Source organism: Sphaeramia orbicularis, unplaced genomic scaffold (assembly GCF_902148855.1).
Source record: "Sphaeramia orbicularis unplaced genomic scaffold, fSphaOr1.1, whole genome shotgun sequence".
NCBI lineage: Eukaryota > Metazoa > Chordata > Actinopteri > Kurtiformes > Apogonidae > Sphaeramia > Sphaeramia orbicularis.
Genome location: NW_021941587.1, coordinates 235,049 through 254,994, shown reverse-complemented (window position 1 = coordinate 254,994; position 19,946 = coordinate 235,049). Strand labels below are relative to the sequence as shown.

The following is a 19,946-nucleotide window of genomic DNA, read 5'->3' as shown; positions in this document are numbered from 1 at the left end:
ATATTTATTCTATTTACTCTAGTTTCTGCTGTATATTTATTCTATTTAGTCTAGTTTCTGCTGTATATTTATTCTATTTACTCTAGTTTCTGCTGTATATTTATTCTATTTATTCTAGTTTCTGCTGTATATTTATTCTATTTATTCTAGTTTCTGCTGTATATTTATTCTATTTACTCTAGTTTCTGCTTTATATTTATTCTATTTATTCTAGTTTCTGCTGTATATTTATTCTATTTATTCTAGTTTCTGCTGTATATTTATTCTATTTATTCTAGTTTCTGCTGTATATTTATTCTATTTACTCTAGTTTCTGCTGTATATTTATTCTATTTATTCTAGTTTCTGCTGTATATTTATTCTATTTATTCTAGTTTCTGCTGTATATTTATTCTATTTACTCTTGTTTCTGCTGTATATTTATTCTATTTACTCTAGTTTCTGCTGTATATTTATTCTATTTACTCTAGTTTCTGCTGTATATTTATTCTATTTACTCTAGTTTCTGCTGTATATTTATTCTATTTATTCTAGTTTCTGCTGTATATTTATTCTATTTATTCTAGTTTCTACTGTATATTTATTCTATTTACTCTAGTTTCTGCTGTATATTTATTCTATTTACTCTAGTTTCTGCTGTATATTTATTCTATTTATTCTAGTTTCTGCTGTATATTTATTCTATTTATTCTAGTTTCTGCTGTATATTTATTCTATTTACTCTAGTTTCTGCTGTATATTTATTCTATTTATTCTAGTTTCTGCTGTATATTTATTCTATTTACTCTAGTTTCTGCTGTATATTTATTCTATTTATTCTAGTTTCTGCTGTATATTTATTCTATTTATTCTAGTTTCTGCTGTATATTTATTCTATTTACTCTAGTTTCTCCTTTATATTTATTCTATTTATTCTAGTTTCTGCTGTATATTTATTCTATTTATTCTAGTTTCTGCTGTATATTTATTCTATTTACTCTAGTTTCTGCTTTATATTTATTCTATTTATTCTAGTTTCTGCTGTATATTTATTCTATTTATTCTAGTTTCTGCTGTATATTATTCTATTTATTCTAGTTTCTGCTGTATATTTATTCTATTTACTCTAGTTTCTGCTGTATATTTATTCTATTTATTCTAGTTTCTGCTGTATATTTATTCTATTTATTCTAGTTTCTGCTGTATATTTATTCTATTTACTCTAGTTTCTGCTGTATATTTATTCTATTTACTCTAGTTTCTGCTGTATATTTATTCTATTTATTCTAGTTTCTGCTGTATATTTATTCTATTTACTCTAGTTTCTGCTTTATATTTATTCTATTTATTCTAGTTTCTGCTGTATATTTATTCTATTTATTCTAGTTTCTGCTGTATATTTATTCTATTTATTCTAGTTTCTGCTGTATATTTATTCTATTTATTCTAGTTTCTGCTGTATATTTATTCTATTTACTCTAGTTTCTGCTTTATATTTATTCTATTTATTCTAGTTTCTGCTGTATATTTATTCTATTTATTCTAGTTTCTGCTGTATATTTATTCTATTTATTCTAGTTTCTGCTGTATATTTATTCTATTTACTCTAGTTTCTGCTGTATATTTATTCTATTTTTTCTAGTTTTTGCTATATATTTATTCTAGTTTCTGCTGTATATTTATTCTATTTACTCTAGTTTCTGCTGTATATTTATTCTATTTACTCTAGTTTCTGCTGTATATTTATTCTTTTCACTCTAGTTTCTGCTGTATATTTATTCTTTTCACTCTAGTTTCTGCTGTATATTTATTCTTTTCACTCTAGTTTCTGCTGTATATTTATTCTTTTCACTCTAGTTTCTGCTGTATATTTATTCTATTTATTCTAGTTTCTGCTGTATATTTATTCTATTTATTCTTGTTTCTGCTGTTATATTTATTCTATTTATTCTAGTTTCTGCTGTAGATTTATTCTATTTATGCTAGTTTCTGCTGTATATTTATTCTATTTATTCTAGAGTCTGCTGTAGATTTATTCTATTTACTCTAGTTTCTGCTGTATAGTTATTCTATTTATTCTATTTTCCTGCTGTATATTTATTCTATTTACTCTAGTTTCTGCTGCATATTTATTCTATTTATTCTAGTTTCTGCTGTAAGTATTATTCTATTTATTCTAGTTTCTGCTGTATATTTATTCTATTTATTCTAGTTTCTGCTGTATATTTATTCTATTTACTCTAGTTTCTGCTGTATATTTATTCTATTTATTCTAGTTTCTGCTGTATATTTATTCTATTTATTCTAGTTTCTGCTGTATATTTATTCTATTTATTCTAGTTTCTGCTGTATATTTATTCTATTTACTCTAGTTTCTGCTGTATATTTATTCTATTTATTCTAGTTTCTGCTGTATATTTATTCTATTTATTCTAGTTTCTGCTGTATATTTATTCTATTTACTCTAGTTTCTGCTGTATATTTATTCTATTTATTCTAGTTTCTGCTGTATATTTATTCTATTTATTCTAGAGTCTGCTGTATATTTATTCTATTTACTCTAGTTTCTGCTGTATATTTATTCTATTTATTCTAGTTTCTGCTGTATATTTATTCTATTTACTCTAGTTTCTGCTGTATATTTATTCTATTTATTCTAGTTTCTGCTGTATATTTATTCTATTTATTCTAGTTTCTGCTGTATATTTATTCTATTTATTCTAGTTTCTGCTGTATATTTATTCTATTTACTCTAGTTTCTGCTGTATATTTATTCTATTTATTCTAGTTTCTGCTGTATATTTATTCTATTTATTCTAGTTTCTGCTGTATATTTATTCTATTTATTCTAGTTTCTGCTGTATATTTATTCTATTTACTCTAGTTTCTGCTGTATATTTATTCTATTTATTCTAGTTTCTGCTGTATATTTATTCTATTTATTCTAGTTTCTGCTGTATATTTATTCTTTTACTCTAGTTTCTGCTGTATATTTATTCTTTTCACTCTAGTTTCTGCTGTATATTTATTCTATTTGTCACAGATGTCAGTCTGTTTGATGAGTGCTCTGTCATTTCCATCAGGGTCATCTGTGGGGTTGGGGGGGGGGCGGTCTGGCTTGACTTACCCCTCCCATTGATTTGAGGTTCCTAATGGCTTCCATTGGACCTCCCATGATTCCACATGAATATTTCATCAGTCTTCCATATCCTCATAGTGCCCCCCCCCCCCCCCCCCCCCCCAGCTGCTGATGCTGCTGTCAGATTACAGCAAACAAGGGGGGGCGGGGCTGTAGCATGAGAGGACAATCGCATCGCAGAAGATCCATAATGAGTCAAAGATCTGCAGAGTTTTCTGATCAGAGCCACGCTGGGGGGGTGTCCTCACCCACAGAGCGTCTAATGCACTGCTTTGACTCCAGTTTAACACATTTGTGTCGACCCACACATTCAAAACACAGACAGTTTATTTGGCTACAGTTCATTTGTTTTTGATCATTTAATAGTTTGCTATAATATGTTGTGAATAAACGTTACTTTTAGACAACATTTAGGCTTTGTACTGTACATTTTTAGTCGTAAGTTTTAATTTTTTATCAAGTACTATAAATTATTTCAGGCGACCCCACGTGGGGACAGACCCCAAGGTTGAACAACACTGGACTAATGAGGCTAATGGACTCTACTGAATCCATCAGGAGCCACTGCAGGACCAGGACCACCAGGATCTTCTTCAGGCCCAGGTGGACCTCAGTAAACGGTACCAGCACATCCACACCCAGGTTCAGATGTCTGTTTTCTGTGGCAGATAGCTGAATGTTTGGTTCTTTAAATAAACCAGACAAACGTTCCCAGATCCTGGACTGCAGCTGGGATGTCCTCTCTTTGTGTTCTTCATTCTTTAGGAGACTGTTGTGGAAAAAATCCTCTTCTCAGTGGTCCTCAGAATCAGAAATGGTCATTAGACGATCACTGTCTTTGGGTGTGTTTTAACTGGAGCTCCACCGCAGTCCAGATCATTCAGAGGTGGACGCTGTCTGCAGGACTGGACACAGATGACAGTCGCTCATAGTCTCTGATATGAAACTAATACAGTCTGTGCCCGGCCGGAAAATCTGGGAGTTCAGGAAGAGATGAAGCTGTTGTGAAAACGCAGCTGTTCTGGAACACAGGTGTCCGTGTGTCCATGACCAAACACAAAGTACGACACAACCCTTTGTCTGACAGGAATGGAACCCCAGTCTCTCAGAGTTCAAACAGTCTCATATATAATATGGAATAGATGTAAACCTGCCATTACAGATGCTCTGAGGCACTCCTTCATTTGATTCCACAGATTAAACGGTCATCTCTGCGGCGCTGCATTTTACACTTTTCAGCAAAAACATCCCAGTAACTCCTGAAGCGTTGACACTATCCACATAATTCGAACCGCATCGGAAAGCTGACATTCTGAGCTTTACGACACTATGTAATGCTTTATAGCAGCAATGCAGGACTCTATTACAAGTACACTCACAGTCAATGAAAACTTTGAGACCATATTTTTCAACATAATTTTTATTTTGAAACCCTAAACTGGAATTTTTTCATATGAATCATTTGTTTAGGATATTGGCACAGAAACACAAATCTAAAGTTTCAAGAATAATTTCAAAATAAAAAACTTAAAAGAAAATGGCACCTGCCAAACACAAAGTCACAACAGTCAATACGGTATGGCCTCCGTTTGCTTCGATGTAGGCGGTGATCCGTTGACACAAAAAAAAAAAAAAAAAGCCTGGAAATAACCAAATATATGAAGCCAAAACCTAGAAACTGAATGTTCAAGAGCAAACAACATGTTTGAACCGATGGGAAAGAGTCGAAAGTTTGTTTTTGTAATTTCAAAAAGTTTCATTATGGACACTTACTTTTTTTTTTTACTAAAACACACTATTTTAAGCTTTAATTATTCAAAATAATGATAATTAATGATGAGATATTGAAAGTTAAGTTCTTCCTGAAAACAAAGTTGCAAAACAATTGGCAAAGCAGGTTTGATAGTTTTTATTAGTTTTCCTTTTTTTTCTAAATGCTTAGTTGTAGTTTAGTTGTAGTTCAGTTGTAGTTCAGTTATAGTTCAGTTGTAGGTCAGTTGTAGTTCAGTTTTAGTTCAGTTGTAGTTTAGTTGTAGTTCAGTTGTAGTTCAGTTGTAGTTCAGTTGTAGTTTAGTTTAGTTGTAGTTCAGTTGTAGTTCAGTTGTAGTTCAGTTGTAGTTTAGTTGTAGTTCAGTTGTAGTTCAGTTGTAGTTCAGTTATAGTTCAGTTGTAGTTCAGTTTTAGTTCAGTTGTAGTTCAGTTGTAGTTCAGTTGTAGTTCAGTTGTAGTTCAGTTGTAGTTCAGTTTTAGTTCAGTTGTAGTTTAGTTGTAGTTCAGTTGTAGTTCAGTTGTAGTTTAGTTGTAGTTCAGTTGTAGTTTAGTTTAGTTCAGTTGTAGTTCAGTTTTAGTTCAGTTGTAGTTCAGTTGTAGTTTAGTTGTAGTTCAGTTGTAGTTTAGTTGTAGTTCAGTTGTAGTTCAGTGGTCTCTTTTCTCTTCTTCTCTGTGCTCCTATTCAAATCAATCCCAGACAGGACTCTGCTGCTTTAGTCTCCATGTTTCCAGGTAGAGTGGGGACCAGAAGACGACTGGAAACCACAAGTGAACACAAGTGACGGAGCAAAAAGTGTCGTATGGAGACAGCACAGAAAACTGAGAGAGACAAAGAAATCCATTTAACATCAATCTGACATTGACAAAGACCAAAACCAAGGGAATTTGATCCAGAATTTGTATCTGTTTTAGTTAGTTTAGTAAACACACAATACAGTTTCAGTTAGTTATGTTTTTTTCTTTGAATTCTAGTTTTTATTTATTTCAGTGAATGAAAATGTTTTTACAGTTCTAGTTTTAGTCATTTGGTTAGTTTTGGTTAAGGACAATAACCTCGGTTCAGGTTCTGGCTGTGTTCCTCATCTGCGTTCATTGGATTATTTAACTGCTGTCTGCTGTCTGATGCCTTCAGGAGCCTGACTCCTCATCCCCGGGTCCTCTTCTGTCTGGGCTTCTGCTGCCCCCTGGTGGTCAAACATGTCCACACACAGTGGTCCCAGTCCCAGTGGGTTGACATTCAAATACTCAGTGTTAAACACACACACACACACACACACACACACACACACACACACAGCACTGACTCCATCTAATGCAATCCACGGCAACAGCACACACTCCAGTCACACAGATCCTGCAGCAGTGCCTCTACCTCCATGTGACACTGCTGACTGTTAATATGCATGCAGCTGCAGCAGAGGAGTGCATCAAATACAGCTGTGTGTGTGTGTGTGTGTGTGTGTGTGTGTGTGTGTGTGTGTGTGTGTGTGTGTGTGTGTGTGTGTGTGTGTGTGTGTGTTCAGTGTAAATCAGTGCTTATGAACCCATTCAGACCCACTGGTACTGAAGTGTCAGTTCCCAAATGAAATTTTCTCTGTATTTAACCTTTTTTAAGTATTTTATCACCATTTGATATAATTTTATCCTCTTTATTTTGATTTTTTTCAGTGGAAATCATGTATTTTCCTAGATTTAATTCACTGATCATGAGAATTAATGACATTCTTGTGGTTCAAACACGTTCCATACACAAAATTGCCTGGCATTAGATAGATAGATAGATAGATAGATAGATAGATAGATAGATAGATAGATAGATAGATAGATAGATAGATAGATAGATAGATAGATAGATAGATAGATAGATAGATAGAACGTCTTTATTTCAGACTCACGGTCCACACTAAAAACCAAACAGATCAATCCAAACCCACTCAGGTGTTTGTTCTTTACTTATCTGATGGAAACATAAGGACAGAGCAGCTGTTCTACCTTTGATGTTCTCTGTTTATTTGGATTCATATTTGGTTTGAATTTCTTCTGTCACTCATTGGACTGAAAACTAGCTAACACTAGAGCAGCTGCTGATTATACAGAACATTTACAGAGAAATAATATCAGATCAATACCTGGTTTTAACCCTTTCATGCATGACGTCCACATTTGTGGACACATAGTTTCAGCTCATTTTCCCAATGGTTATTGAGCCAATATTCTCCAAACCACATGGGGGCAGTCTGTATAGACCCACAGTAATACAATGAAAAGAAGTGTCATCTTAGTTTTAGAATTGTGACTGCTCTGTCACCTCATACATTTAACCTCCTCAGACCCAGCTGTGGGTTTACTGTCCATGTTTGGAGACAGGAGTCATATCTTGATACAAAAACCCCAAAAACAAACAAAAAACAGCTGTCCACCACAAAGGACATTCCATAAAAATTTTAAAAATGTGTCTGAAAAAAATATTGCATCATAATGTTTCCAATAAAGGCAATTATTAAAAAAAAAAAAAAAAAAAAAAAAAAAAAAAAAAGCCGAAACTCAAATATTAAATATCTTCTTAACAGAGCCACATTAAAAAAAAAAAAAAAAAAAAAAAAGAAATTCAAAATGCATTTCAACTTTAGTCTAATTTTGAGTAATAAAATCAATCTAAAAATATATATAGAGAGATAATTTTTCTTCATAATTCATGCATGAAAGGGTTAATAAACAATCTGCATAAACACCTCATCCATGGGGGGGTGCCATTGCTGCGTGACGTCAGAACTCAGAACTGGGAGAACATGGATCTAGTAGGAGTTCAGGTGGAAGTCCCAGGTTTAACTGCCATTCCAGTACATTTACACCAGTAGAAGGATGGAAAAACAGCAGTTACAGGTGGACTGGAACGCAGCATAAAGATCTGAATGCTTTTAGTTCAGGGTCCACATTCAGACCAGTTCAACCTGAAGTGGGTCAAACCAGTCAAACACCACCAGAATATCCAGTAAATACTCACAGCTCCATGTTTTTCACCTGGTAAATGTAAACATTTTCATATATTTATACCAAAACAAAATATAATTTAGCAAAAAATGTAAATAACCTGAACAAATATGAACGACCTGAAATGTCTGAAGAGAAGTTAAATTTTAATAATATTCTGTCTGTTATGAAATGTTTAATGAGTTTGTAGATCCACTGTGATCTCTACGTTCTAATGAACAAGTGTCAGTGATAAACTGAGGCAGAACAGTGTTCAAATTACACTGATTTAGTAGGTAGCGGTCCATCCTCATCAGAGTGCGCGGTAGCGGTCCGTGATTTTCACCAGTGGTGATTGAGAGGGGGGGGGGGTTGGGGTTGGAGTTGGAGCGGGTGGGGGTGTAGCTCCATGATTATGTGATTGTGTGTGTGGAGGTGATAGCATCGTTGTCCGAGCAGGAGTGAAAGTGAAACTAACTCGCTTTACTGTTCATCTGACTCTCCTTGTCGCACACACACAGGAGCAGCGAGCGACAGCCTCTCTGCGCAGCAAAAAAACTTCATATATCGGCCACATTGACTACATATTGGCCAATGTTGATTAATTGGTGACACGCTATAATCGGCCGATTAATCGGTTGGGCTCTAACATATATACATGTATATACACTATATATCCAACAGTATTCCCTCTCCTGCTTTGACTCCCATATGAATGTCAGGTCCATCCCATTCCTAGTCTATGGGTTCAGTCTGATGTGGCTCCACCCTTTGCAGCTCTAACAGCTTCAACTCTTCTGGGAAGGCTGTCCACAAGGTTTAGGAGTGTGTTCATGGGAATTCTGGACCGTTCTTCCAGAAGCGCATTTGTGAGGTCCCACACTGATGTTGGACAGAAGGCCTGGCTCTCAGTCTGCGCTCTAATTCATCCAAAGGTGTTCTATGGGGTTGAGGTCAGGACTGTGTGCAGGCCAGTCCAGTTCATCCACACCAGACTCTGTCCTCCATGTCCAAATGGACCTTGCTTTGTGCACTGGTGCACAGTCATGTTGGAAGAGGAAGGGGCCGGCTCCAAACTGTTCCCACAAAGCTGGGAGCGTAGAATTGTCCCAAATGTCTTGTTCTGCTGAAGCATTCCCAGTTCCTTTCACTGGAACTAAGGGGCCCAGCCCAGCTCCTGAAAAACAACCCCACACCATAACCCCCCCTCCACCAAACTTTACACTCGGCACAATGCGCTCCCACAAGTATCGTTCTCCTGGTGACCGCCAAATCCCAGACCCTTCCATCAGATCGCCAGATGGAGAAGTGTGATTGGTCAGTCCAGAGAAGGCTCCTCCCCTGCTCTACAGTCCAGTGGCGGCGTGCTTTACACCACTGCATCCACCGCTGTGCATTGCACTTGCTGATGTATGGCTCTGATGCGGCCGCTCGGCCACGGAAACCCATTCCATGAAGCTCTGTGCGCACTGTTCTGGAGCTAATCTGAAGGACACATGAAGTTTGGAGGTCTGTACCATTGACTCTGCAGAAAGTCGTCCACCTCTTCGCACTCTGCGCCTCAGCATCCGCTGACCCCGCTCCGTCAGTTTCCGTGGCCTACCACTGCGTGGCTGAGTCGCCGTCGTTCCCAAACACTTCCACTTTCTTATAATCCAGCTGACAGCTGACTGTGGAATATTTAGGAGCCAGGAAAGTTCACCACTGGATTTGTGTCACAGGTGGCATCCTATCACAGTTCCACGCTGGAATTCACTGAGCTCCTGAGAGAGACCCATTCTGTCCCAAATGTTTGTAAAAGCAGTCTGCATGCCTAGGGCTGGATTTAATCCACCTGTGGACATGGAAGGGACTGGAACAGCTGAGTCTGAGGATTGGGATGGAGGAGACAAGACTTTTGGAAATATAGTATATATATATATATATATATATATATATATATATATATATATATATATATATATATATATATATATATGCACACACAAGGTGGGGAAGCAAAATGTACAATATTTTGAGGCAGGGATTGAAAGACAGTGTATGACCAATTAGTTTATTGAAAGTCATGAGAATTTATTTGCCACAAGAAAATGTCCATAATAGAAAATGTTTTTATTCTATGTGTCCTCCTTCTTTCTCAATAACTGCCTTCACACGCTTCCTGAAACTTGCACAAGTGTTCCTCAAATATTGGGGTGACAACTTCTCCCATTCCTCTTTAATAGTATCTTCCAGACTTTCTGGTAATAGTTTTGCTCATAGTCATTCTCTTCTTTCCATTATAAACAGTCTTTATGGACACTCCAACTATTTTTGAAATCTCCTTTGGTGTGACGAGTGCATTCAGCAAATCACACACTCTTTGACGTTTGCTTTCCTGATTACTCATATGGGCAAAAGTTTGTGAAAAGGTATGGATAATAGTGTTAGGTATGATTATGACATCAGTATATGTTTGGGTTCAAAACAACTGACGTAGTGCCTGCTGAGAAAAAACAACTAAATGTTCAGTGTACATTTGGCTTCCCCACCCTGTATATATATATATATATATATATATATATATATATATATATATATATATATATATGGAGAGAGAGAGAGAGAGAGAGACACAGAGAGAGAGAGAGAGAGAGAGAGTTTAATTCAAGATTTTTTGGGGTTAATTCAAGCAAAAATAAACTCTTCCAGTGGAACCAGTGTAAATGCTCCTGTTCAGATCAGTGTAACTCAGATGTTGCAGATCTGTTGTCTGTAAATCAGTTCTTCTGTCTCAGTGTACAGTTCCTCTGGAGGTGATTCTGTCTGATTTTCAGTGTGATCAGATATTTGGAACAGAAATGAGACAAATACACTGGGTCAGATGTATATTTTTTACAGTGTACTGGAGTGTCAGATATGGAGCCACTCTTGTTCAGTTTAACCCTTACAGACCTAAACCACCTACTGATCTAAACTGTTGAATTCCTGTTAATCCACTAATCCTATCAATCCATGTCAATAATTGGTGTCAAATAAAGTTCTTCATCTGTTCATGGTCATCAGATATGACCATATTTGGACGTTCAGAGGCTCTGTAGTTACCATGGAAACACTGTCATCTTCTCTAACATTGATTCTCCAGTCAAACCCATGCAGCTGGAGCAGTGACAGTGGATGAGGATGGTTGTTTTTACATTCAGTCATTGATATATTTGGTGAAACAGTCACTTTTTCTTCAGTTTTGAAATAATAACCTTTGAATTTACTTACTTTTCATTAACATCTAAATTCACTTTAGGAAAATACATGATTTACTGTGAAAAAAATGCCAAATACAGAGGATAATATTCTAATAAATGGTGATTAACCAGTTAATAAAGGTTAAACATGTAGAAAACCTTCCTTTGTGAACTGACACTACAGTCCCAGTGGGTCTGTTTGGGTTAATGCTGCTTTAATGTGGTTCAAAATAAACCCTGTTATCAGGACACCAGGAAAAAAGACACTTCCTGTTTCATAACTTACAACCTGTTGCACAAGAACAAACTGGAACTGACGTCACTGTTTGATATTACCCAAAAAAAGGATAAATGTTCACTTTAAAACCACCCGTTTAGTGTTCTATAGTCATGGAAAACATTCTTATCCACCCTTGTTTATTTGGGTTTTTTTTTGTTTTGGTTTTGTTTGTTTTTGTTGTTTTGGTTTTCTGTTTGTTTTTTTTTTCAATCAATGTAGATTAAAATAATTTTTTTTAAAAATCAGCTTTTTTTATCGTCACTGTGCGTCTGAATCAGCAGTTGGGCTGACTCATTTTTTATTTATTTTTTCAGTTAGGGTGATTCTTTTTTTTATGTATTTTTATTTTTTCAGTTGGGGTGATTCATGTTTTATTTATGTTTTATTTTTTCATTTGGGCTGTCTCATTTTTTATGTATTTTTATTTTTTCAGTTAGGGTGATTCTTTTTTTATGTATTTTTATTTTTTCAGTTGGGGTGATTCATGTTTTATTTATGTTTTATTTTTTCATTTGGGCTGTCTCATTTTTTATGTATTTTTATTTTTTCAGTTAGGGTGATTCTTTTTTTTATGTATTTTTATTTTTTCAGTTGGGGTGATTCATGTTTTATTTATGTTTTATTTTTTCATTTGGGCTGACTCATTTTTTATGTATTTCTATTTTTTCAGCTGGGGTGATTCATTTTTTATTTTTATTTTTTCCCAGTTGCTGTGATTCATGTTTTCGTGAGTTCGACACAAACTACATGCAAATACTTGACGAGAGCCCGAAGCTGTGCTGGTCCAATCAAACTGCGCCAACTGGACGTTGTTCCCGGAATGTTCCGTCTCTGTCCAATCAGAGCTGAATGCGTGGAAGACTACAGGAAATGTCGAACTTCTGGACCAATCAGATTGCGACATGCTATCCTACGTCACCGGGAAGCCCGTACAATCAGGAACAACTGCGTGCTCACTTTACCGGCGTCCGTACAGGAGTGGGAGCACCTCATGAGTGGAGTTCTGCACAGACCAGCAGTCCTTCTGTTTCACAAACACACTTCAGTCCGTTTGAGTCGAAATGTTTAGTTTAAGCGGGTTGTCCGTGGCGCTCGCGCTCGCCGTGGTGCCGCCCATCACTGCTGCTCTAAAAGAAGGAGAGTGTGAAGGTAGGATGTGTGTTAGCATACCTGAGCTAGCACTAGCATAACCGAGCTAATACAGCAGCTGTTCTCAGAGAAGGAGAGTGTGAAGGTAGGATGTATGCGAGCTTAATTTAACTACTACAGCACTAGCATAAGTGTGCTGTTCTCAGAGAAGGAGAGTGTGAAGGTAAGACTGACTGTTAGCATAAGTCTGTTAACATAACTGAGCTAATACTGCACTAGCATAAGTGTGCTGTTCTCAGAGAAGGAGAGTGTGAAGGTAAGACTGACTGTTAGCATAAGTCTGTTAACATAACTGAGCTAATACTGCACTAGCATAAGTGTGCTGTTCTCAGAGAAGGAGAGTGTGAAGGTAAGACTGACTGTTAGCATAAGTCTGTTAACATAACTGAGCTAATACTGCACTAGCATAAGTGTGCTGTTCTCAGAGAAGGAGAGTGTGAAGGTAGGATGTGTGCTAGCATAACTGAGCTAGCACTAGCATAACTGAGCTAGTACAGCAGCTGTTGTCAGAGAAGGAGAGTGTGAAGGTAGCTCTGACTGTTAGCTTAACTGAGCTAGTACTAGCATAACTGCTGTTCTCAGAGAAAGAGAGTGTGAAGGTGGGATGTGTGTCTGCTAGCATAGCTCTGCTAATATAGCACCAGGATGTGTGAAGGTAGGTCTGACTGTTAGCTTAACTCTTACAAATTAATTCAAATTAATTAAAGTAATGTGACAAAAGTAGTCAATTTACAGTTATGTACATGCACTATTGTCTATGAACAGAGAATACAGATAAATCAGTGGTCTGTAGAAATATGGCTAATACTTCATACAGCACTTGGAGGTCTGTGTGTTGGCATAAGTGAGCTACTACAGCAGCTGGAGGTCTGTGTGTTAGCTTCACTCTGCTACTACAGCAGCTGGAGGTCTGGTTTGACTGATGCCAAAGTGGCAAGAAAAGCAGAAAATACCCATTCAGGATTGGTCAGTATTTGGGGCTTTAACCAGTTCTGAACAGGTGGGAATGACAGAGACTGTTGGATGATTGTAGAACATACAGTCCATGTCACTGTTATTCAACCGGATGAACAACAGTTTGCATTTGTGGCAATTAAACAGTGAAGATTTGTTTTTCATGGTTATGATCGACTGAATTCTTAGACATGGCTTAGTTTTTAGTACAGTCGTACAGATGCATTTTCCACTTTTACTGTAAGCTTACTAAGTATGTCACGATAAATACGTTCTTTTCAAAACTGAAAATAACAATAAATAGTAGCTTTGTTGTCAGAAAAATAGAGAATCGATTGTGATAATTTCTGGTTTTCATCAACCTAGAACTCATGTTAGTATTTTCTATAATAAACCAGGCATGCTTATTGGTTTCAGAAATGAATGAATGACAGTTAATGGTTCAAAGTGGGGAATTATCAGCCCCTTCCATATGGATGTTCCATGACCCAAGTATGGATTTCTATAGTTCATGGAATCATTCAACTAACTTCTGAAAGGATTTAGACTATTCAGTCACTTCACAAATTATGTAAATACTGTTTTCATGTTAAATTGTCTGAAGAATCTCATTCTGTACAACAGCAGATTCTGACCGGCTGTTATTTGTTTGAATTTTCCCTTTGTTTCAGTGTGTGTGTCCTTCCTGGGGAAGTTTTACCAGTCACTCAAGGACAACAACGTCAACTTCAACAACGCAGAGATAGAGACAGCCATCATAAAATTCTGCAAAGACGCCAAAGGCAAAGAAAACCGCTTTGTAAGTATTTATGCAGTAGTGTACCAGTGTAGTTAGAATACACTTTGTGTCCTCGGATTGTAGTCACCACTGTAAATCAGCTTTTAAATCAGGAGTTAAAATTTCAAGAGGAAATTATACATTTAAATTAGACATTATATATATTTTTTCGTTAGCTTATAGTACTTTTTTTTATTTTTAATTGGATTGTCTTCTCTCTGTTGCACTTTGAGATTCTGCCGAATGAAATGTGCTTTATAAATGCTATTTCTATTATTATTATAATTATTATGATTATTATTATTCTTTGGCACCCACTTGTAAATCAGATCTCATAAATCATTGACAGTCTGTGTTTTCAGTTCATGTCTCTTAAGCAGTGATCTAAATGCAGATGCTACTGCAAACCTGGTCCAAATAAAAGCTTGAGTCCAGATAATAACTCTAAGAATATGTGTCACATTTTAGGTTCATCTGATTTTATACAGATACTAGAGATAAAACTAAAAGAGTTTTCCATGTTTATCTTGTCATGTTGAAAATATTACCTTTCAAGGAACTTCTTTATTACTACATTGTCATTATAGAGTACACATAGATGTACTTTTTTAGCATTTGTCCCATATTAAGGCATAACACCATGATAAAGTGAGTAGTGTCGAACTTTAAACAAATGGATCTAGGCCCGCTGTGAACATCCACAGCCACATTTGGATGCTATTTACTCTTCTAGTATATGGAAAGTATATCATTTTCACTGAGCTGCAAATACAAAGAATTTAACTTGTATTAAAGATGTGCAACGTGCACAGGAAATACAATAGTGCAACGGTGCACTTCTGCAGCGGTCTTTAACTCTGCCCATAATTGCTCAAAAGATCAATAATGCAGATGCTCTGACCATATCTGCAGAATGGACTGAAGTTTGGAAAATAACATGGAATGTGGATGCTATTCTACAGGATTTTTGCACATTCTTGAACAGTTTAGTTCAGGGGTTCTCAAACTCCTGTTCTTTCGGGTTCCACATTCAGTCTGATTTGATCTGCAGTGGACCCAACCAGTAAAATAATAACAGAATAACTGATAAATAATGACAACTGACAATTTATGTCTGTTTTAGTGCAAAAAAAACCCCATTAAATTATGAAAATACTTACTTTTATAAACTATCCAAACATAAAAGATGTGAATAACCTGAAAAAACGGAAATTTCTACAGAAAAATCAGTGTAATTTTCTCAGTCTTCTTCCTCAACTTCTCATTAGTCCATGTGCATTCTGGATCAGATCTCCAAAGACACTAAACACTGAGGAACAGGAAGAAAAGAGTTCAAACTGGACTGAATTTAATACAGACATTTCAGGTTGGACACATTTGTTGAGGTTAGTCACATTTTATTGGTACAGGAGAGTTTCGAAATGGAAAGAGTTTCAGAATTTAATGTGATTTTTTGCACTAAAACAAAGACAAACATTTGCAGTTGTCATTATTTACAGACATAATGTCATATTATTTTTTCTATCAAACCCAGTAGTAAATCTGCAGTTATTCTTTTGTGTGGGTTCTTCTGCTGTTCTTATTGGACTGTAGATCAGATTGGTCTGGATGTGGAACCCACACTAACATGAGTTCCACAGCCTGGACTGTGGAATTTATACACTTTGTAAATTCATCCCAGGGGTCGGACTGGAACTTTTGGGGGGGGACGCATTTGGGCCCCGGGACACATGTTTGACAGCCCAGGTTTAGTTTATTTATTTGGGTATTAATTCCCTCCGTCATTGTTTTCAGTTGCAGTTGTTGTATGTCTGTGTTTTGATCATGCATTTATTTGTTTATTCATCAGGGACAGTCCACATTAATGCACATTTCTGTAAATGTGCCAGTATTAACAAAATAGCTATTTTTTAACTGTTGTCTGTGGATAAGAAGTAAAACACCAGCATTTATGAAATTAGAAACAGTGTAAAAATGACACATAATCTGAGTGAATGATGGAAGAGTAAACCGAACAACATCCAAAACACCTTTTGGATGGCATAAACCAGTGAGTGGTGGTTTTAATTACCTTCATGTTCCACTCGTCTAGTGTTACTACATCGGGGCAACGAGCGACGCTGCGACCAAGATAATCAATGAGGTGTCCAAGCCGCTCAGCCACCACGTCCCAGTGGAGAAGATCTGTGAGAAACTGAAGAAAAAAGACAGTCAGATCTGCGAACTGAAATACGGTAGGTGTCTGAAGGACTTTGGCTGGTTAAAGGTGCAGGAGGCTTTTGTGACCAGTGTTTCCTCAGATCTGTCCATCCTCAGTCAGATCCTCAGTATTACTGGTCTGTTGGTCTGTCTGTCATTCGTCAGCTGAATCTCTTCCTCATGCTGAACAGTTTCTTAGTTCCATCCACCACAAACAAACATGTGTTTACAAACAGAGCCAGTACAGAACTGGGCATCTGCGGAAATTTGTCGTGTCGTGCATTGTGGGAAGTGAAGGCTCGTGCAGCCGCCTGACAGCAGCAGCTGGAACAGACACCATCACAAACAGCAGGAACCCCTTCCTTCTGTGCATATTCCTGCAGCCGTTTCTGCATTTCTGCGTGTTTGTTTCATCCATATAATACCATATGCTGGTGCTACTGCTGTCAGGTGGCTGCTTGAACCTCCGTTTCCCACAATACACGTTGCAACAAAATTCCTCGAATGTTTGTGGTGGATGGAACTAAGAAACTGTTCACTGTAATGGAAGAGATTCAGCCGAGGAATGACAGACAGACCAACAGATTCATGAAACTGAGGATATGACTGAGGATGGACAGATCTGAGGAAACACTGGTCACAAAAGTCTCCAGCACCTTTAACCTGGGGGGGCAGAGCTTTTTCTACTGCTGCCCCACCCCTCTGGAACTGTGTCCCACCTACCATCTGACACTGCTCCGACCTCAACACCTTCACATCCCTTTGAAAAACTCACTGATTTAAGATTGCTTTTAATATTTAACTGTTTCATATTCATACACCTGCCTTCTGCACCAGCTTTGAACTGTTTTTAATGTGTTTGGTTTCTGTTTTTTATCTGCTGTATGTAAAGTGTCTTTGAGTTCCATGAAAAGCGCTATACAAATAAAATGTATTATTGTTATTGTTATTATTAATTCTATGCAGAAACACCCCCCCCCCCATACTGCTCAACTCTGATTTGTTTAATTTGAGGGACTATTTGACATCAGCATACACAGTTAGATGTTTAATAATGTGACAAAAAGCGGAAGATTGTGGGCTTTTGCCAGTCGCTGTGTTCAACATGTGTCCTTACTGTGTTTCTCATGTGTTAAACTTGCTGTGTTTCTCATGCAGACAAACAGCTGGACTTGAGCACCGTGGACCTGAAAAAGCTGAAAGTGAAGGACCTGAAGAAGATTCTGGAGGACTGGGGCGAGTCCTGTAAAGGCTGCGCCGAAAAGTCCGACTTCATCCGCAAAATCACCGAGCTCATGCCCAAGTACGCACCGGCAGCCGCCAAAGCACGGACAGAACTGTAACGGAAAAACCAACCAAACACAAAACAACCACAACAACTTTGGACTCGATTGGAACCCGACTGCTATCCAGAGAAGAAAAGAAGAGAAGTGGAGTTTAGTCTGACATGTGTGTCCATCTGTTGGTTTAGACTCATTCATCCGGTTTACGACACAGGTTCTGAAGTGTTGACGTTGGTCTGATCACCTGAGGCTCAAATCCTTTACTATACTTTTCAGTCCAGTGTAAAAGGAGGAACAGTGTTTGCAACAGTCATTGGATGTAATTCATAAGACAGGAGCACCGCGAGGGATGAGGTTTTCCACTAAAGCAGTCGACCAGATTCATTTGGCTTTATTTCATGGACAGTAAACTGACCAAATACCCAAGGATTCATGTAAACGAAAAAACAAGGGCACTTTCTGAGTAGAGACACACACACACAGAGACTGGTGACAAATGACAGCAAAAATCCAATGGGATCACATCCACGTCAGCAGGTCCAAGTCCAACACGTGTAAAATTCAGGACCAATGTGTTACACCAGGGCTGTCAAACATGCGTCCCCCCAAAGGTTCCAATCCAACCCCTTGGATGGATTTACAAAGTGTATAAATTCCACAGTCCAGGCTGTGGAACTCATGTTAGTGTGGGTTCCACATCCAGACCAATCTGATCTACAGTCCAATAATAACAGCAGAAGAACCCACACAGAAGAACCACTGCAGATTTACTACTGGGTTTGATGAGAAAGAATAATATTAATAATAACTAGAAGCACTCGGAGAGCGCAGACCTCCGCCAAGTCTGATCAGTGGCCCCCCCCGTGGGCCCCCCCCACCCCCGATCACCACCAAAATTTAATCATTTCTTCCTTATCCCATTTCCAACAAACCCTGAAAATTTCATCCAAATCTGTCCATAACTTTTTGAGTTATGTTGCACACTAACGGACAGACAAACAAACAGACAGACAGACAAACAAACAAACCCTGGCAAAAACATAACCTCCTTGGCGGAGGTAATAATAATAATATTATAATGACAACTTCAAAGTGCCTAAAAATAACATCAACCCTTTCATGCATGACGTCCACATTTGTGGACACATCCTTTCCAAAGGGTTATAAAGGTAATATTCTCCAAACCACATGGCAGTCTGTATAGACCCTAATACTGTGAAAAAAGGAGCATCTTAGTTTTAGAATTTGGACTGCTCTGTGAACTCATAAAGTGAACCTCATAAGACCCAACTATGGGTTTTCTGTCCTCGTTTGTGGACAAGAGTTTCACAGCTTTATGAAAAACAAAAAAAACTGTCTAACAAAGGACATGCCATAATTTTTTTTAAAAATCATCTGAAAAAACTTTTACATCATGATGTTTCTAATATAGGCAATTATGTAATTAAAAAGCCAAAACTTGTTCCTTCCTGGGTCTCAGGAGGGTAAATATCTTAATAAAACCACTTTTTTAATAAATTCAAAATGCATTGTAATTTTAGCCTAATTTTGAGTAATAAATTCAATCTATAAAAAATCTAGATACTTTTTTCAGAATTAATGCATGAAAGGGTTAAATTATGAAACTCTTTCCATTTCCAAACTCTCCTGTACCAATAAAATGTGACTAACCTGAACAAATGTGCCCAACCTGAAATGTCTGTATTAAATTCAGTCCAGTTTGAACTCTTTTCTTCCTGTTCCTCAGTGTTTAGTGTCTTTGGAGATCTGATCCAGAATGCACATGGACTAATGAGAAGTGGAGGAAGAAGACTGAGAAAATTGCACTTGTTTTTCTTAATTTTTTTTTTAATTTCATTTTTTTCAGGTTATTCAGTTTTTTTGGGATGGTTTATAAAAGTAAGTATTTTCATGGAGTTGTCATTGTTTATAGGTTATTCCCTCCACCAAGGAGGTTAGGTTTTTGCTGGTGTTGGTTTGTCTGTCTGTCTGTCCATTTGCAAGATAACTCAAAAAGTTATGGACAGATTTGGATGAAATTGTCAGTAAATGTTGATAGTGGCACAAGGAACAAATGATTAAATTTTGGTGGTGATTTGGGGGGGGCGGGTCTGCCTTGGCGGAGGTCTGAGTGCCTCTAGTTTTGTTCTTATTTGACTGGTTGGGTCCACTGTAGATCAAATCAGGCTGAATGTGGAACCTGAAAGAACAGGAGTTTCAGAGT

The 19,946-nt window shown here is 37.0% G+C and overlaps 1 protein-coding gene across 1 annotated transcript; it reads left to right on the top strand.

Moving 5' to 3' along the window:
* Positions 1 to 12,316: 12,316 nt before the first annotated feature.
* Positions 12,317 to 18,225, top strand: LOC115416293 (mesencephalic astrocyte-derived neurotrophic factor-like). The gene is made up of 4 exons (XM_030130042.1): positions 12,317 to 12,508; positions 14,134 to 14,261; positions 16,333 to 16,474; positions 17,598 to 18,225. Exons 1-4 carry the CDS (start codon positions 12,421 to 12,423, stop codon positions 17,780 to 17,782), a joined length of 543 nt encoding a protein of 180 aa, XP_029985902.1. The 5' UTR covers positions 12,317 to 12,420; the 3' UTR covers positions 17,783 to 18,225.
* Positions 18,226 to 19,946: the final 1,721 nt, after the last annotated feature.

What these genes read in the sequence shown, in the direction of transcription:
- LOC115416293 (XM_030130042.1), top strand. Translation starts at nt 12,421, where the DNA reads ATGTTTAGTTTAAGCGGGTTGTCCGTGGCGCTCGCGCTCGCCGTGGTG. An exon ending in AAAAGAAGGAGAGTGTGAAG is followed by an intron (nt 12,509 to 14,133) that starts GTAGGATGTGTG and finishes CCTTTGTTTCAG; the next exon opens with TGTGTGTGTCCTTCCTGGGG. An exon ending in GATCTGCGAACTGAAATACG is followed by an intron (nt 16,475 to 17,597) that starts GTAGGTGTCTGA and finishes TTTCTCATGCAG; the next exon opens with ACAAACAGCTGGACTTGAGC.